Here is a 16,074-nt window from a genome sequence, read left to right as displayed (position 1 = left end):
CAGATGGCTACTTATTTTCCCAGGCGTCCACCGTTTGTATTTGATAGTTTCGATATCACAGCAGATTTCAACATGATTCTTTTTGTATGGTGGCCCTGAGCGCACAATGCACTGCATCTTAGAAAAAACACATGCAAATAAACAAAACAAAACAAAGTGAAGAAAAAACATTCACCAATCTCACAACACATGAAAACGGAGAAAAGACAACGAAATACAGAAACACTACAAGTCACATCCTGAAGAACCCCATCTTCTGTGCAGTGTGTTTTCTGTATTCTGACTCGCATAGACAACATGACAGAAACAACAGCCGGGATAAATAGAAAATAACTTTTATTTGTCATCAATATTTTAACCATGAATGTACAACAGAAATTCAGCAACAGCCTCTGGGACTTGGTATTGCTTTTGAAATGAACAACACATCGCATCAGCATTGCACAACTTCGACAGAAACTTTGGCATACACAGACCAACTTCACTCAATCCACAGGCACAGTAAGCAAACATAAAACCGACAGTGCCTACTTCTCTTCAACCCTTCAGTGTCCACGATGCAGCAAAATGGGAGTTTGATTTTTTTTTTTTTAACTGCTAAATGTGTCAAATAACCATTCAACAGCAGGAATAATGCTGCATACTGCAACGGATAAATAATGGAGAGATGTTTCATTTGTGAGCGTCTCAAAGTGCAAACTAATGTAACATGCGTGCCGTCCTTACAAACGGAAAAGACACTTGTACGTGATCGCTTCATGGTCCCTCAGGCACTTTTTTTTCAAAGATTTTGCACTTTTGTGACACCAAACATGCACAAGATCACGACAGTCGGACTGAGATGGGACAGGGAGAAGTAGTGTCTGAAATACACACTCGAGACTAACAGAGGACTGAACTTATTTGACACAGTCAAAGCTTTAACCAATCCATGTCACACTGATACAACATGACATAAAACCAAAAAAGACATATATATATTTTAAAAGCCTTCCCTCTCAGTAATGCATGAATATGAGATTGTCTACACAGGTTGTGTGGAAATTTGGTCGACCAAGTTCATTTGAGTGTGAATATGTTTTAAAAAAATGTATAGACGCCAAAAAAAAAGCACAATTATGAGAAAATAAGGAATGTTAAACTATGACAGGTGGTTAATTTAGGCTGAAACTGTGAGATAGCTGGACTGCAGCTTATTGTTCTGATCACAAAACTATTTACACAAGACATTTGGCACTTGGACAAAGAAACCAACAAATTACAGTGATTCCCAAAAACACCTCAAGTGAAACAAACTCTACATTAATTCATTAGTGCCCTTAACATGTGCGTAGAGACATTTAGAGTATATTTATTATGCCACTGTGTTAGTATCACATGATGTCATATCTCTGGTGGATAGAGAAGCTTTTCTTGTACTGCTGTTTTTTCCTTCATCGTCACAGTACTCCCCCTGCTGGTGATCGTACCTCACTGCAGGTCCATTAAACCCCAACTCATCTAAACTGTTGCTTATGAGTAAAAAAAATATATATATTGTGGAAGAAGGACAGGCTTAAAATCAATCACAGATAATTGTTTAAGAAGAAAACCAAAGCAACATAGATATTTAAAGGATTCAAGAGGACCTGGAGATACAAGTGATTACATAAAATACAGTCATTGTTAGATTTGGTTTTTTTAAAAGTGCTATGAGCTTCAGGAGGCGGCTAAAGTGATCAACGGTCTGACATGAGACAGAATCAGGAAAAAAAATAACTCTAAGTATACCTTTTTATTTCCTTCATAAGGCGCTTGGTGAGCTTAAAACAAAACCAAAAACCGCAGACTTGAATAGCGATGACTCAACATGATAATATAAAAGAATGTATCCCATATATCCTCCACATATTCAATGTGAATCAGAGAAACCTTTCAGGGCTAAAATTAAATCAGTCTTGCAAATCTATCTAATGAAATAGCATAATTAGAGCTCGAGATCATTTGATTTAAAATCTCTTGTCCCCTGAAATATATATATATTTTTAAAAGTATAGTATGAGTGAACAGACGTTGATTTTTGATCTCAGTTGGGGTTCAATCTTTAGTGCCGTCAGCCAGCAGATCATCCCCAACAATCTGATAAAAAAAACAAACTACTTAAATAGTTAAAGTTGAACCAAGTCCTCCCACGTACTGTATGTTCAAAAGTCTTAGTGATGATGAAGAGGGTGCACAGTGGTGAGTGTTTCAAGTGTTGATACCAGGCCTTGCAGCGGGTTACACAGGCATGTGCATCTCCGAGTACTCGTCGTGACACTCGCGCTCGTCAAACTTCGGCTCTGCGTCGTCTGCGTCCAGCTGGAAGAGGGAGAACAGAGGTGCATCAGGATTCCCATCACACGTTATATTTAAAAAAACCAACATTTGAAAGCAGGAATGTTTTTAAATGGTTACGCTCGCTATGAGGTATGCATGTATTATGTTCCTTGGAGTAGTTTGTGATGAAGTCTACTCAATTTCCTTGAATGCCTCAGAAAAATATGACAAAGTGAAAATATGACTTTACTTTTTGACTTGATTACTTTTTAAGTTGTAGAAGTGGAAATGTATCACATAAAGGGATTCAGATTTCATTCAATTAAAAGATTTTTCTTACTGTGAAATGTTAAACCTGAAAACAAGATCACATATAAAAGATATATATATCTACAAAACCAAACTGCAGCAAAACACGCACATTTCACAATAATACAAAATGAAATATGAAATAAAAGTGAATTAATGAATAACGTATTCCTGCTTCCCAGGAGTTTGCTGGTGCCGAAGGTGAAGTTGGTTTAACGGGAATTATTAGTAATCATATTGCGCCCTCCTGTGGTCAACCTACACATGCAATCTCTCTGCTGGTGAAGATGCGCCGCAGCACGAACATCTTCACCGGGATGGTGAGGATGAGGACGAAGGGGAAGGCCAGGGACGCCTGAGTGGACATGACAGCCCACAGAGCCGCCAAACACACCACCTGGATGCAGGTGAACAGATGCATACGCAGTGTGCGCACCTGGAGGAAACACAGCAGATCTATAAATCTCCAGCACAGGGGTAAGACCGGGTGATTGCAGGTTGTTGTTGAAAATGCATGTTAACACACCTCTTCAGCCTGAATAGAAACTAAAGCACGTCTTTACCTTGCGTACGTAGGTGTGGTCCGGGTGGTACTTTGGTGGCATGAGCAGCAGCATCATCCGCTCTGTTAGCTGGATACCATTAAGGGACATCACCCCCATGTAGAGGAAGATACCAAACAGCACCGCCAGTGGGATCTGACGCAGCAGGTCACCGATCACAATGGACATGCCTGTGGGGAGGAAGCAGTGGGAAATGCCTTGCTAGATATCCCTTTTCCTCCAAATTCCAAATAGATTTCGGTGTTTCATTGGATGAGATTTCACACTCACCAACCATGATGGCCACCAGGAGCCCGGTGACCCTCTGCTCCTTCACCTCCTGGATGCGCGGCTTGTCTCCGGGGGCGACGGCCTTGCTCATGACAGTGAGGGCGTTGACGTGGGTCACCGAGCGAACGGTCGCCGCGGCCATCCACGGCAGGCCGAACAGAGCCGAGCTGCCGCCCAGCACCACGATCAGCAGCAGGTCCAGATGGAAACCAGAACCCTTCACCAGCATGCGCTCCTTCTTACTCACGATCAGACTGCAGGGGGGGGGGGGGGGGGGAGCATGAAAGTTCTGTGTGATGAATGCCTGCTAATCTTCCTTCTTTTCAAACAGTATTGTATAAAATGATTTTCAGAGTGATACTGATAAAAGCAAACACCTCATATTCTGACTGAGTATAAAACTGATTTAGTTCGAAACTTGATGACTGGGAAAGTCAGAGGATTGTTTACTGAGGTAGCTGAATGTAACAGTTGTAATAAGGTGTCAACAGTATGTGTGATTCCTGCATATTGTTGGCTTTTTTAAATTTCAAACATCAAACGTTCAGATCTTTCTTTTGTTGCGCCCTTAAATGAATTATTTCACTTCCTTTCACTTTTAAATGTGCTCACTGACTCTGGTAGCCCTCCTTGACGTGACTTGTAACTCACGTCGTGATCTGAGTCTCCATGAAGATGAGGATGAAGACGAGCAAAGCGGGCAAGCAGCAGGCGAACATCATCCAGATGGGGAATTCCCCGTTGGTACCCAGAGGGCTGATGATCCAGCCACGCTTCGAGGGACTGGTCACAGAGAAACCATTGGGAACGCTCAGTTTCTGGAAAGAGTGGGACAGGGAGGAAGTGGATGATTGTCTGGGTTGTGAAGTTTTATCGGCCGAAGGTCAAGCATTTCCGTTAAGACTTTAGAGTTCATACCTGTGTATATGTGTCGTTTATACTGTAATCCACAAGGACCATGATGAGGATGGCAATTGGGACGCCAAAATCTCCAATAATCCTGCGCAACTGAAACCCAGAAAATGCGGTAACATAAGCACAACTGGTAGCTTGTTAAACCATACCACACATATTTTTTACTTCAACAAAAGAAAATGCACAAATGAGCAATAAAGAGTGGAAGTTTGTTCTGAAATCTGAAAGCAGTAGTCGAAAAAAGAAGCGAGAAATCTCACAGAAGAGAATTGTGCGATATGATCTAGAACAGCTAGAGGTGAGACTGCTTTTAGGTTTAAGACAACGTAAACACGTTTTAAGAAAATATGAAAAATGACACCACACTCATGTCAGATATACTCTACTGTCAGCATCCCGTTAGCTTAGCTTAGCATAAAGACTGGAAGCAAAAGGAAACTGCCTGCACCTCTGAAGCTGGCTCAATTAGAGAAGGAAGGATATATTGTGTTTGCTTCGCTGAGTATTTCCCCAAATTATTCCCCGTGTTTAAAATAATAGAAATTCAACCCAAAGCTCCAGAACAGCTATTAAAATGTGGTAATATTCTAACAACTAGAGCCTTTTAGAGAGGCTCAAATGACTCTTTACAGGATGACCAATTTTGACTCCAAAGAGGTTTTAACGGTTTATCATGGATAGTGAAAACATGTATGGATCCTTGATATTTGATGTTGGGTGTGTTAATGCCGCACGACAGATGTTTTTAAAGTAAGCTCCTCACCCTGCCAGGGAAAAAGGCACTGTTCTTGAACTTTCTCAGGTAGAAGGCAATGAAGAATGTTCCGGCCATCAGGACCAGAGAGAGCAGCGCAGTGTTGGGTTCGCCTCGGACTGCCAGCGTCACCGGCAGCGTGCCGTTGCCATGATCCAGTGGGATATTTTCTACCCACGTGTCCCCTTCAGTGCCGTTGTTGAGAGAGCAACGTTTAAGGGGGTGCTCTTTGAAAATCTGTCCAAAAACACAGAGGGTTATAAGTAAAGCACAATATTTTACAACAGAACACACTCAAATATAAATCGTCTATCCCTCAAGTTAACACAACAGAACTTTGTGGAGAATAAGATTATCCCAGACGCCTTTCATCATAAGCTGGGATAATTCTTAATCCATTTAACTTTCAAGGACAATCCATCCCAAAAGATTCCAGGTGCCTTTGTTAGAACAACACACTGATTTCAACCCCGGGTTTTGGAAATTGTCCAAGATTAGTCAGTTCAGTTTAGTGTCAGGGACGTGAACACTCAGCTGGCCAACAAAAAAGTTTTGTAATCAGGAGTTGTTATTTCAGGTCTCAGGCGTACCCTGCCAAGCTTGATGAAGGTCTCGCAGATGAAGATGAGGGAAATGAGGAAGGAGAAGATCTCCTGGGTGAAGCGGGAGACGAAGCGGACCAGGAAGCTTCCCTCAAAGGCTACCGTGACGATCACGATGACGATGAGCCAGAACCCGATCCAGACGCGGCCCGTCAGGTACTCCATTTCGTTGGTTTTACAGAACTGTGAGGACACAGACCAGATAAACTCAATTCATCCACTGGCAAATGTGGCACATATGCACTTCGATTTATGGCCTTGAAAATCTTTTCTCTCACACAGCTTCTGACTGAGTGATGCACCATGCTCTACAGGAACACTTTCCTTTTTTTTCACGTGGGTCTAGCGTTACAGGAAGTGAGTGAATTGATGTGCTATTTATAAACTCACACTATAAAAGGCTTCTTCAAAAACCAGCAGGGGTCCCGAGAAACCCACAACGAGTAGCGGCTGCGCCCCGAGCAGGCAGAAGATCACACCCTGCACTGCTGTGGACACGATAAGCTCAGAAACACCAATCAGACCGTCCGTCTTCTCGCCTAGCAACAGACACAGACAGCAAATTAAGACGTAGTGAACACCAATGAGGTTTAAGCCTGCAGAACATCACGACACAGGCATGAAAGGTGTTTGACACCAGAGGATGAACTGCGACTAACTCTACTCGTGCGTTCACACTCACCCAGTAGGCCTCCGAACGTTATGGCTGGAGAGAGGGCAGCAAAGTAGATGAAGATTACGGCTGCCATGCACTGACTGTTCAGAGCGTCCTTGAAGTCGCTGAGGTACTTGGGGTAACGGCGACGCATGTCTCGTACCAGCCCGCCGAAAGGCCGCCCGGTGCGCTTTAAAGGGTCGTCTGACTTCTTCAAGGGGGGGGCCTCTGTGATGGGAAAGAGAGGGTTATTAATTATTAGTTACGATAACAGCAAAGGAACCTCCTTTGATAAAGGCCGCAAATGTTTGAGGAGATGCTTACCTTTATCTTCCGGGCTTTTGGGCTCCTTGATCAGTTTGACCCCCTGCTCCTCCCTCTTGCGCAGCATCTCCCTCTGAAAGCGAGCGACGGAGCGCAGCAGCTCATCGCCTCCCATCTCTGAGGGCGGCAGCACGATGCTGCAGTCCAGGAAGCTGTTGATGGCGTTCAGCAGGTCCTGCCGGTCGTCTGCCAGGTAGGCTGCCTCGTGGAATTGCTGGATGACGATTCAGATATATAAATACAACCAATAAAATAGGCAATGAGGGCTGGCTGACACAGGGAAAAGGAATGACCATGTCTTTATAGGACTATATACTAATTTACAGGGTAGTTTGGGCATTTGTACCTGAATTTAATTAATAAATACATGTGATTTTGTCCCCAATAATTGGGTGTTCAGTTGATTTTGTGTAGGTGAGATTTCATCCTCATGTGTGATTGGGGTTTCGAATCCAAACAATGTCTACACCTCACCTTGTCGGACATGAGTGTGGAGATGGAGCGTCCAATCTGGTGATAGTCCATGCTGGTGGTGGGGGGTCCCAGCAGGACAAACAGAAACCGGACCGGCACGGGGACCTCGAGGACGGACTCCAGCTCCACGGCCTCCTGCAGACGCACAAACGCCATGGTAGGCTGCTCCAGGAAATCCACACTGCCTAAAAGACGGAGGGGAATATCAGTCAACAAACACACAGAAACATCAAGAGTATTTTAAATTGAAGGGGTAAGAAGGAGATCACTCACCCACAAGGACCACAGTGGCCTCAGCGTTCTCAGGGATCTTCTCCAGCAGCTTGAGCTCGTGTTTGGATTTGGAGCGATGCATACCGGACACCAAAGACGGCTCTTTCTGTGGACAACCAAAAGCAATACAAGAAGCAAAGTCAGGATGATGAAGAATACTCGGAACTGTGACTGTTTGGAGAAAACGCTACCTCGTTTTTCTCCACGTCAATGCGGGTCTCCGTGTCCCCCGCTGTGACGGTGCTCATGAGCGGGTCGGTCACTGAAGGATCTGTCTGGTGGGAGTGGTTGCCGCTGTGGTGGTGTGTCATGAGGCTGCCCAGGCTGGCCGCCGAGATGTTCCTGGGGAAAGGGCTGCTGTGCTCTTTCTCATCGCTCGGGTGACTAGGGGAGGCAGGGAGAGGAAGAGAGAGGGTGAGCAGGAGGAAGAAAGGAAGTGACCATGTGTGAAGCCACCTAGAAGCAGGAAGTTGAGCAGCAGTGAGGGAGAAAAGTCAGATCAATGGCTGTTCATCAGCATTAAAAGTATGAATTAGTAATAGCTTTGAAAGGCAATATGCAGTTTAGTCACTAAGCCATGTAACACATAAATCTCGATGTCCATTGTAGCATGTAGTCCCCTTTTCTCCCCAACATTTCCTCTCTTAAAAGCAGAACCCCGTGCTTGTTTGTTGCAGTGTGGTGCTTTAGGTCACCTGTGTTTCAGCAGCAGGGCCCTCAGGACGTTGGCCCGGTCCTCAGCTTTGATCTGGTCGGAAATAATCATCTTCTCCACCACCTGATGGGCGATGCCAGGCAGGGTCTTTTGGTCCAGGTCCAGCAGCACTGCACCTGTGGATGCACACACACTGGGTTAAGCACTCTGTGAACTGCCTCACACTGACTTTCAGGCTTTTGGAAATGTCCACAATTAACTTCTCTTTGTTCCCTTACCGTGTGAGATGGTCTTTCGGAGCTCCAGCAAACTGCGGAAGGACAACGAGGCAACGTGAGGCTTCCCCCAGCGGTCCGTCTCCTCCTCCACGTCCTCCTCAAACTTGATCCATCGAGCAGTCTCCTTCCACTGCATCTCCTGGTTCTTATCCATGGTCAGCTCATTCAGCTCCACAAACACCTGGGGACAGCGTCACGCGCGAACACATGCAGCAGTGGATGAGATTGACAACATCCATATTGTCCATGGAAGGAACGCCATGCGCCTTTAACACTTCAAATCTATAGCCAAGGCACTTTTTGATCATGACAGTTGATACAAACTTGGTTTAGTGGTGGAAACTTGTCAAAACCATAACTCCATGCATACCGGTAAATTCACCCAACACACACACACACACACACACACGAGTCAACCCTGTCCATGTTATTTTCCTAGATTTTCAACAGCCACTGAGTTTAACACTCAAAAGTCAAAGGAGACACCCTCATCTTCAGTTCTCTCTGCATCCAATATCTGTTAACAGGTTACCAATTGAACACCATGCTGGTCAGTCAAAATTCCCCGTGAGATGAAGACCAAACTGCTGGAAAACCCTTAAATGATGTTCTCCTGCCGCATGCTTCTGAAATCACCCTCACCCGGATCAAACCCGACCATGGCCGGTCACCCAGCCTCACCTTCTTGTACCGAGCCATTTGACCGGAGTCCATCATGTCCAGCAGGACGCCTTCTTGCCCCGAGGCGGATCGATACAGAACCACCGGTAACGGCTGGAGGAGCGAGACGGTGCAGGACAGGACTCAAACACTTATACAGCCGGTAGCGGCACAGAGGAGGGGACCCTCACACTTTTACACACAAACCCACAGGTAACTCATCCTGATCACACACACCTGACAGGCACCTGTTGTTTACCCGGAGCTACTGGAGGCTGGGAGCAAGTCTCTCTCTCTCTCTCTCTCTCTCTCTCTAGCGCTCTCTAGCTCTCTCTAGCTCTCTCTAGCTCTCTCTAGCTCTCTCTAGCTCTCTCTAGCTCTCAGTGTCTGGTTACCTAAGCTTCTCTCTCTCTCCTCTTTTTTCTTTTCCGTGTGTGAAAGGAAAGAACTCATTCATTCATTTTTAATTGTCTTCTTCCCTCCCTGTCCCATCCACAAAGAGACAAGGCTGTCTTAAATTTGAAAGAGGGAATGAAGGGAACATTTTTCCCAGGACTACAATTTAGTTTAATCTTTGGGGTAATTAAGCCTGAAATACAATCATCTTTGACTTGCTTCTGGGTTAAAAATCAGTGATTTTTCAGACCAAATAGGGTTTCCTTTATATTTCTGCAGCTTTGTTAACAGTACTAGTTATTCTCCTGCAGTAAAGTTATCGTTGGCAGTATAAGAAATATATTCCTGTATTCTTAGTCCATACATTACAAGGAGGATTTGAACTTCTGTTTTAACAAATCAATCCGTTTTAAAACACCAAATGCAAAATTGTAATGAGAATTTCACATTTTTCAGAATTGTATTAAGGATAAATGAAACATTTAAATGTAATAATCAGTAATCAATAATCAGGAGCTTGAGTCCAAATTATAATGCATTTTAATACTTTAAGACCATTTTTGTGTCAAATGTAATAGCTTATCTAATACCAAGGGGAAAAAAGTATATTATCTAAAACAATCTGTAACATTTCATAATTTTTTAAACCTGTATCTTGTTTTCAAAAAACAAATTTCCATTTTATTATCTTAACATTTAATAAATTAATTGCAAAATAGGTGAAGTTTTACTCGTACAAATTAAACATTTGTACCATACTAATGTCATTTTCTCTCGTAAACGTTAGGATCACGTTTATGTCTTTAATGTTAGCCAAACGTAAAGGTTCTATCCCAGTCCTTTATTTATTTGTGATACAATTAAGTGTTTTAAATGCCTAAACAAATATAGATTTGTCTGAGGCTGAAAAACAGAGTATGATGAAGAGCGAGCACTGCGATGTCTCACCTCATGCGGGGTCCGGTCCTGCTTACGGCTGCGAGTGGTCTGTTCTTTGTGGTCCTTGCCGGTGTGCACCACTTGACCCTTGGTGCTCTTTCTGACCAGGTGTCTGCGCACGCCGGGAACATCTTCAAAACGATGACCTGGTGGAGAAGAAGAGACATGAAGAAGGGTGAGTTGAGTTAAAGATTAAGACTCAGATATTACTTTTGACTTCAGACCAGAAAACATCCTGACTGAAAACAAACAGATTATGCAATTCAATTAAAATAAAATCCAATTGAAATCAGATCCCAGCTCAGTACATAGGTAGAAAAATTATTCCCTATGTTTTGTGCTTCTGGAGCTCTTGGCATGCACGCATTGACCTTGCCACAGGTCACATAGGGCCAGGCCTCTAGGCTTTTGTCTGTGGTCCCTCAGCGGGGACTAAAGTTACTCAGGCTGGCAGCACAGCAGGCAGTGAAAAGGATGTGGAGAGAGACACCGGATGGCACTCACACAACACTCGGAACAGGAATGGTTGAATCAGGTTTAGAGAGTTCAAAGATCAAAAAACTCTGATTCATTCGATGAGAACACAACAATTAGTGAAAGCTAGGCAGACCACATTCAGCACCTCTCAAAATCTTTCATTGTCAACAACCTTCAGAATACCAATGCCTTACCTCTGTCAGAGCGTGCATGTCCTATGAAACAAACAGTGATGCTTTTAGGGTTCCTCATCAACTCATATGTAAAACCAGCAAGTCATCGCAAGTTCAGAAGCTGTATGTTTCGGTCCAAATCAGATTTGAACGTGCTTATTGTAGCTTTACCGAGACGGTCCCTTGTCAAGTCGCTCCTTGATGTCTGAGGTTTCGGGCAGCCCCTGGTGTTAAAGTAACGGCCGTCCTGGCATGCTGCTCTCATAGAAAGAGGGGATTTTGCGGTGGGCGTAGGGTTAGAGCTGGCACTGCTGTCTGACTACGTGCCACCTTCAAACTGTAGCAGGTTTTGATTAATTGGGAAACGTCGCCATTTCTTGACCGGCGCCTGACCCCGCTGAAACTATCAGAACGCATCAGTGAGCAGAGGCGTGAATTCGCTCAGGTCGGACAAAAGGGGAAGGACAGTGATCTAATAATTCCTATTGTTGAGCTGCAGCCAGAGGCACAGACACTTTCCCAGGATGATTTACAGTAGCGGGAAGAAGATGAAAGGAGACAAAGACAAAGACTATCTGGCTATGAACCTGTCAGGAGGCTCGACTCTGTGTCACGGAGCCCAAAAGTGAGCAAGTAGGATCAGGGATATCTTTTTTAACCTGGAGGGGCTCATCAGACCACCGTATACAACATGTACAATAACCACTATATCTTAATGAGGAAGTCAATGGAAGCAGGGACCAATGTCTCCTTACATTTAGTTATTGGTAGATTATATTGGGCCTTTTTTAAAGACCTGTGGAAGGTCATTCAGGGTCGTGCCAACAATCTAAATTCACGCTTATCCGAGTAATATTTAGTGTATACCTCCATCAACAGCCTTCGTTTTCATTTAACTCTTCCCTTAGTTTCATTCTGCCAATGATAAAGGTTGTGAACTGAGATGCAGGTTTCACAATTAGCCACCGTGTTGGCTCTGGCCCGGGTCCAGGGGCCTCAGCTGACAGTAATAATGTGGGCCTGTCTGCCACACTCTCTGATAAGCTGCTGCTTGCCACTGAGGGGTCGACTCCATGACGTAAATCTCCCCGGCCCCAGCGTGAGGCTGTTTTTAGGGCTGGGAGATTCACGTCACAGGGCAACGGGGAGCCACTGCAATGTAGAAGAGACTAGAGGTACCCCCCCCACCCCTCCGACTCCATCGACCTGATGTTTCTGCAGGAATCTGAGCAGCCACACATCTAGGATTTATCTCCCTGAAGTAGATACATGGCTGGAAAATCATACGAGAGCCATAAGATGGACAATAAATCACCTACATTTCCAGTTGAATAAATGTATGATTTCTCTCTTCCAATGTTTGTGAAAGTATTGTTATTTACTTATTTGCAAGACTGACATATTATCACTTACAAGTTAATTTCACTGTTGCCATTACACCACTGACTCCTTACACGTAGTCAAATGAGTCCGTGTTTATAAGAAAACATGATTGTGATTGTGATAATATATTGTATTTCTGCTCAACACAACATAGAGCTGTTATCAGGAATAATAACCCACAAAAAAGCAAACTCGGTGATCTAGCTTTGGGGGTTATTTCATATGGCGGTGACCTTTGTTTTCCACCTAAATGCCCTTCCAAAAGGTAAAGGTATGCACTTAAATTGATCTGTACTCACTCTTGATGCCGTCCAGGTCAGCGGAGGCCAGCGTCTGAGCCTCGCTCTCGTCGGTTGGGATGCGCTGGTACTTGGCCTGCTCAGCCCCCGTCATGTTGCCTGTGCGCCGGCGGTCCTGCAGGTCGTAGCTGCGGCTGGTGGAGGACACCCGGGCCAGTGGTATGCTTTCAGGCGGCACCAACTGGGGTGAGGGGCTGGAAGCGGTGGAAGAGACTGGCTTACTGGATAAAAGCAGGAAAACGAGACAAAGCTGTAGTTTTGTAGCATCACTCTTGACTTTATCGAACACTTTTTTGCAGTAAAGGATTCACATGTGAAGCGATGAATAAAAAAAATACTTTAAATGATCAGCTTATTGTTATGGATTCTCCAGTCACTCTGGTAATCATATTTTGATTTATATATTAGAGCCCACTAAAGGTAGTCCTAAAAAAAAGAAATCCGATATGTATCTCATAGCTAAAAACAAAATGCACACATTTTTGGTTTTAATCCTTCAAAGTAACAGCTTCAGATGCTCGGCTGATGCATATCCTTTAAGGCACTTTTGAAATAAACATAATGAACTCACCTTCCTTTAAATGTCAGATGCCCACATCATTCAAGACTATACAAAATGACCGTTTGCTTATTTACCCCTTATATCAGGAGGATTTACAAAACAAATCCGCTGTTATTAGGTTGTTCCTCGCTCGCCTGCAAACTAGCAAAAGGTGTATATACGCAGCTCTCTCCCTGCTCAGATTAGACCCTCATGAAGAGGAACAGTAAATGTCATGGATGGAGTCTCGGGCCGCTGAGGTGTGCTCTGTTGTCTGAAGCAACAGGTGATATATGGGTCTCTAAGGAGAGGATTACTCGGTTCCATCGGATCATTCCCAGCGGGCCCACTGGATGCCTGAGACATGGTAACGTACAGTGTGTACTCACTGGCCAATCAAATGTGAGCCTGAGCCGTCTCGCCCAATCAGAATGTCCCTGATACATTTCAGCAACATGGCAAAAACATGCAATCATCACAGCGGGTAAGGCATGATTACAAAGTCTCTCACGCCCCCCTTTTTTCTTTAAGTCCAAGAACTAGACTTGACTCACTCTGAGGAAGATGCATCTTCAGGATCAGCTCCCACCCCAGACTGCGGCACAATCTCCAGCGCACGGGCAGAGTGAGGGCTCTCTTTGCCTAGTTTGGCAACTTGGTCTTCATCAGAAAGAAAGAACTGTAGAGCAAAAACGGAGCGTTAGTGCACTGATTACTATTAATCAGACGATAAACCCAACATATGAAAAGGGAAGAAGAGAAAGGTATAGAATTGACAGGTTTCTTTGCTGTGGCACAGTGGGGTAGTGTGCTAAACTTTAGATCAGGGGAGCACTGGTTCAATCCCACCTTGACCCCCACAGCAGTCAGCATGTCACTGTGTCCTCGGGCAAGACACTTCCGCCCAAATCGGTCCTGTGGGTATTGTCCACAGTATTGAATTTATGTCTAATAAGTCACATGTAATATCATATTATGTAAAGCGCTTTGAGAACTTGGTAAAGGGCGATATAAATACCATGGATGTCGAATCCATGGATGAATCGAATGCTTTGTTCTTGTTAAATATATTTAAATGAAAAGTGACACATCAAAAGAGAAAACAGCGAAAGGTGCAGTCAAAACAGATAAATGTATACAGTTTAATTAAAGTAAAACAAACTCCACAGGGGGGCATAGTTCTCATTTTGTGAAGCATAATAAAAACCAAACCTGAAACCCACTGATGAATGATTAAGACTATACTGAAATATTCATACAGGAAGATACGTTAATGCTAATACAGTGTGTGAGCAGGTTGGGTAATGGAGCATGAACTGTGGCAGCACATTCCTGAACTCATTAACTTTGCAACTTAATGTAAATCATATCGGACCTTAAAGGTCACTTTGCCCTCCTTTATTGACTGATATTCTCCAGTCATTCTAAAAAGGGACAGTATACTTGTTACTTGAAGTCCTAGTTTTTGGATAAACATGAAAAACAATCTAAGCCCAGATAAATATTTGGTAAAGGTACCATGCAGAATTCAGCACTTGCAGAGATTTTTCCATCAAAGATTAGTATGAATTAGAAGGAATACCTCCACATCTTTGACTCTCTCCGTGTCAGATGGACCAGAAGTCTCTGTCCCCTCCTCCTCCTCTTCCTCTTCATCCTCTCCCTCCTCTATGGGGCCGCTGCTGGGAACATGGCTGCTTTTGTGATCTTTGTCCTTTCTCCTTTTTTTGTTGCTCTTCTTCCTGCGTCCGTCAGAGGGCAGTTTGGACAGAGGTCTGTGAATGTGGTGCGAGGAGTGACGGTGGTCTGAGGGGAAGGTTAAGCAGAGATCCAGAGACATGAGCTACTTTCATATGAAAACAGATATTGGTCACATGCTAAGGGACGGGCTTACATTCAATGTCCTCCTCGTGGTAGTTGTGGTGCTGTTCATCAGGTACAGCAGCAGCGGGGCTGAGGATCTGCTGGAAGCGCTGGACCCCCAACGCTTTGTTCAGGTCCCCATCATCCTCCTCTTCAGGGCGCGGAGCCCCGTGTAGTGATGAGGCAGCAGGAGCGTCTGGCTGCAACAGAACACACATTTTAGATACACACCTTTGATAAAAATCTTCATCATTTTTAGATCCAGAATAATACTCTTTACTGTTGATCTGTCCACATTTCTCACTGCAGTATACACTGTGTTCTGTTTTATGCAGTTTTATTAAATCAATACTTGTTTTTGTTTCCTTGGGTGTTTCTCAAAGCGTTTTTTCCTTCTCCTGATTCAGTTTTAATGTGATGCAGCTGTGCTCTAAATCCTTCCATTTCCTTGTGGAGAGTCGTGTCCATCAACAGCACACTAACACCTATACTGGTTTTGTATTTTGCACACAGACATTTGCAAACTCATAACCTGCTACGTAGTCAGGATAGCACAGCATGCATTGCTTTTCACTTAATCCGACACTAGAGGGAGTTCTGGCTCTGCAAATCCTGCACCGGCAGACATCATGCGAGTCCTGCCACACACACCTTCCTGAAAATGTGTCCTAAATTGAAAACAATAGCCATGTGCTCTGATCAGTTACACTTTTTCAACGCTGTGGTGTGACAGGGATCATGTGGGTGATAGGGATCTGTTTTGCTGCAGCGGGACGTCGTGCCGTGCTGCGCCCCGCTCTGGCGGTGGGATGTTGTGATAAGGGTTTGCCTGCCGTGACACAGCGAGAGGATCTGCTACGGCTAACAGGATCGTGCTGTAGCCACCTCACGCAAGAGTAAATGTTGCCATGACTACTGGGCAGGTGCCTCATTTTCCTGCAGGGAACCCTTCCCGTGTTAAAACTCAGGGGCC

At 44.3% G+C, this 16,074-nt stretch overlaps 1 protein-coding gene across 6 annotated transcripts in view; it reads right to left on the bottom strand.

The window, feature by feature from the left end:
- Nucleotides 1-319: 319 nt before the first annotated feature.
- The window catches only part of slc4a2b (solute carrier family 4 member 2b), a 35,151-nt gene continuing 19,396 nt past the window's right edge, over nt 320-16,074 (bottom strand). For 3 of the 6 annotated variants that reach the window (XM_063912647.1, XM_063912648.1, XM_063912649.1), the window contains 22 exons: nt 15,133-15,301; nt 14,821-15,044; nt 13,793-13,917; nt 12,698-12,918; nt 10,375-10,511; nt 9,052-9,144; nt 8,371-8,551; nt 8,133-8,268; nt 7,629-7,893; nt 7,438-7,543; nt 7,165-7,349; nt 6,691-6,904; nt 6,394-6,594; nt 6,102-6,250; nt 5,700-5,894; nt 5,119-5,346; nt 4,359-4,448; nt 4,092-4,258; nt 3,441-3,694; nt 3,171-3,340; nt 2,870-3,043; nt 320-2,340 (listed from right to left, as the gene is read on the bottom strand). In XM_063912647.1, coding sequence (XP_063768717.1) covers nt 2,260-2,340; nt 2,870-3,043; nt 3,171-3,340; nt 3,441-3,694; nt 4,092-4,258; nt 4,359-4,448; nt 5,119-5,346; nt 5,700-5,894; nt 6,102-6,250; nt 6,394-6,594; nt 6,691-6,904; nt 7,165-7,349; nt 7,438-7,543; nt 7,629-7,893; nt 8,133-8,268; nt 8,371-8,551; nt 9,052-9,144; nt 10,375-10,511; nt 12,698-12,918; nt 13,793-13,917; nt 14,821-15,044; nt 15,133-15,301 — 3,765 coding nt within the window. In that variant the 3' untranslated portion in view covers nt 320-2,259. The remainder of the gene's footprint in view (nt 2,341-2,869; nt 3,044-3,170; nt 3,341-3,440; nt 3,695-4,091; nt 4,259-4,358; nt 4,449-5,118; nt 5,347-5,699; nt 5,895-6,101; nt 6,251-6,393; nt 6,595-6,690; nt 6,905-7,164; nt 7,350-7,437; nt 7,544-7,628; nt 7,894-8,132; nt 8,269-8,370; nt 8,552-9,051; nt 9,145-10,374; nt 10,512-12,697; nt 12,919-13,792; nt 13,918-14,820; nt 15,045-15,132; nt 15,302-16,074) is intronic. The other 3 variants (XM_063912650.1, XM_063912651.1, XM_063912653.1) reach the window with 3 other exon arrangements.

The sequence above is a fragment of the Eleginops maclovinus genome, chromosome 21, assembly GCF_036324505.1.
Source record: "Eleginops maclovinus isolate JMC-PN-2008 ecotype Puerto Natales chromosome 21, JC_Emac_rtc_rv5, whole genome shotgun sequence".
NCBI lineage: Eukaryota > Metazoa > Chordata > Actinopteri > Perciformes > Eleginopidae > Eleginops > Eleginops maclovinus.
Note: the sequence above shows the minus strand (reverse complement) of the source record. Positions and strands in the feature narration are given on the sequence as shown.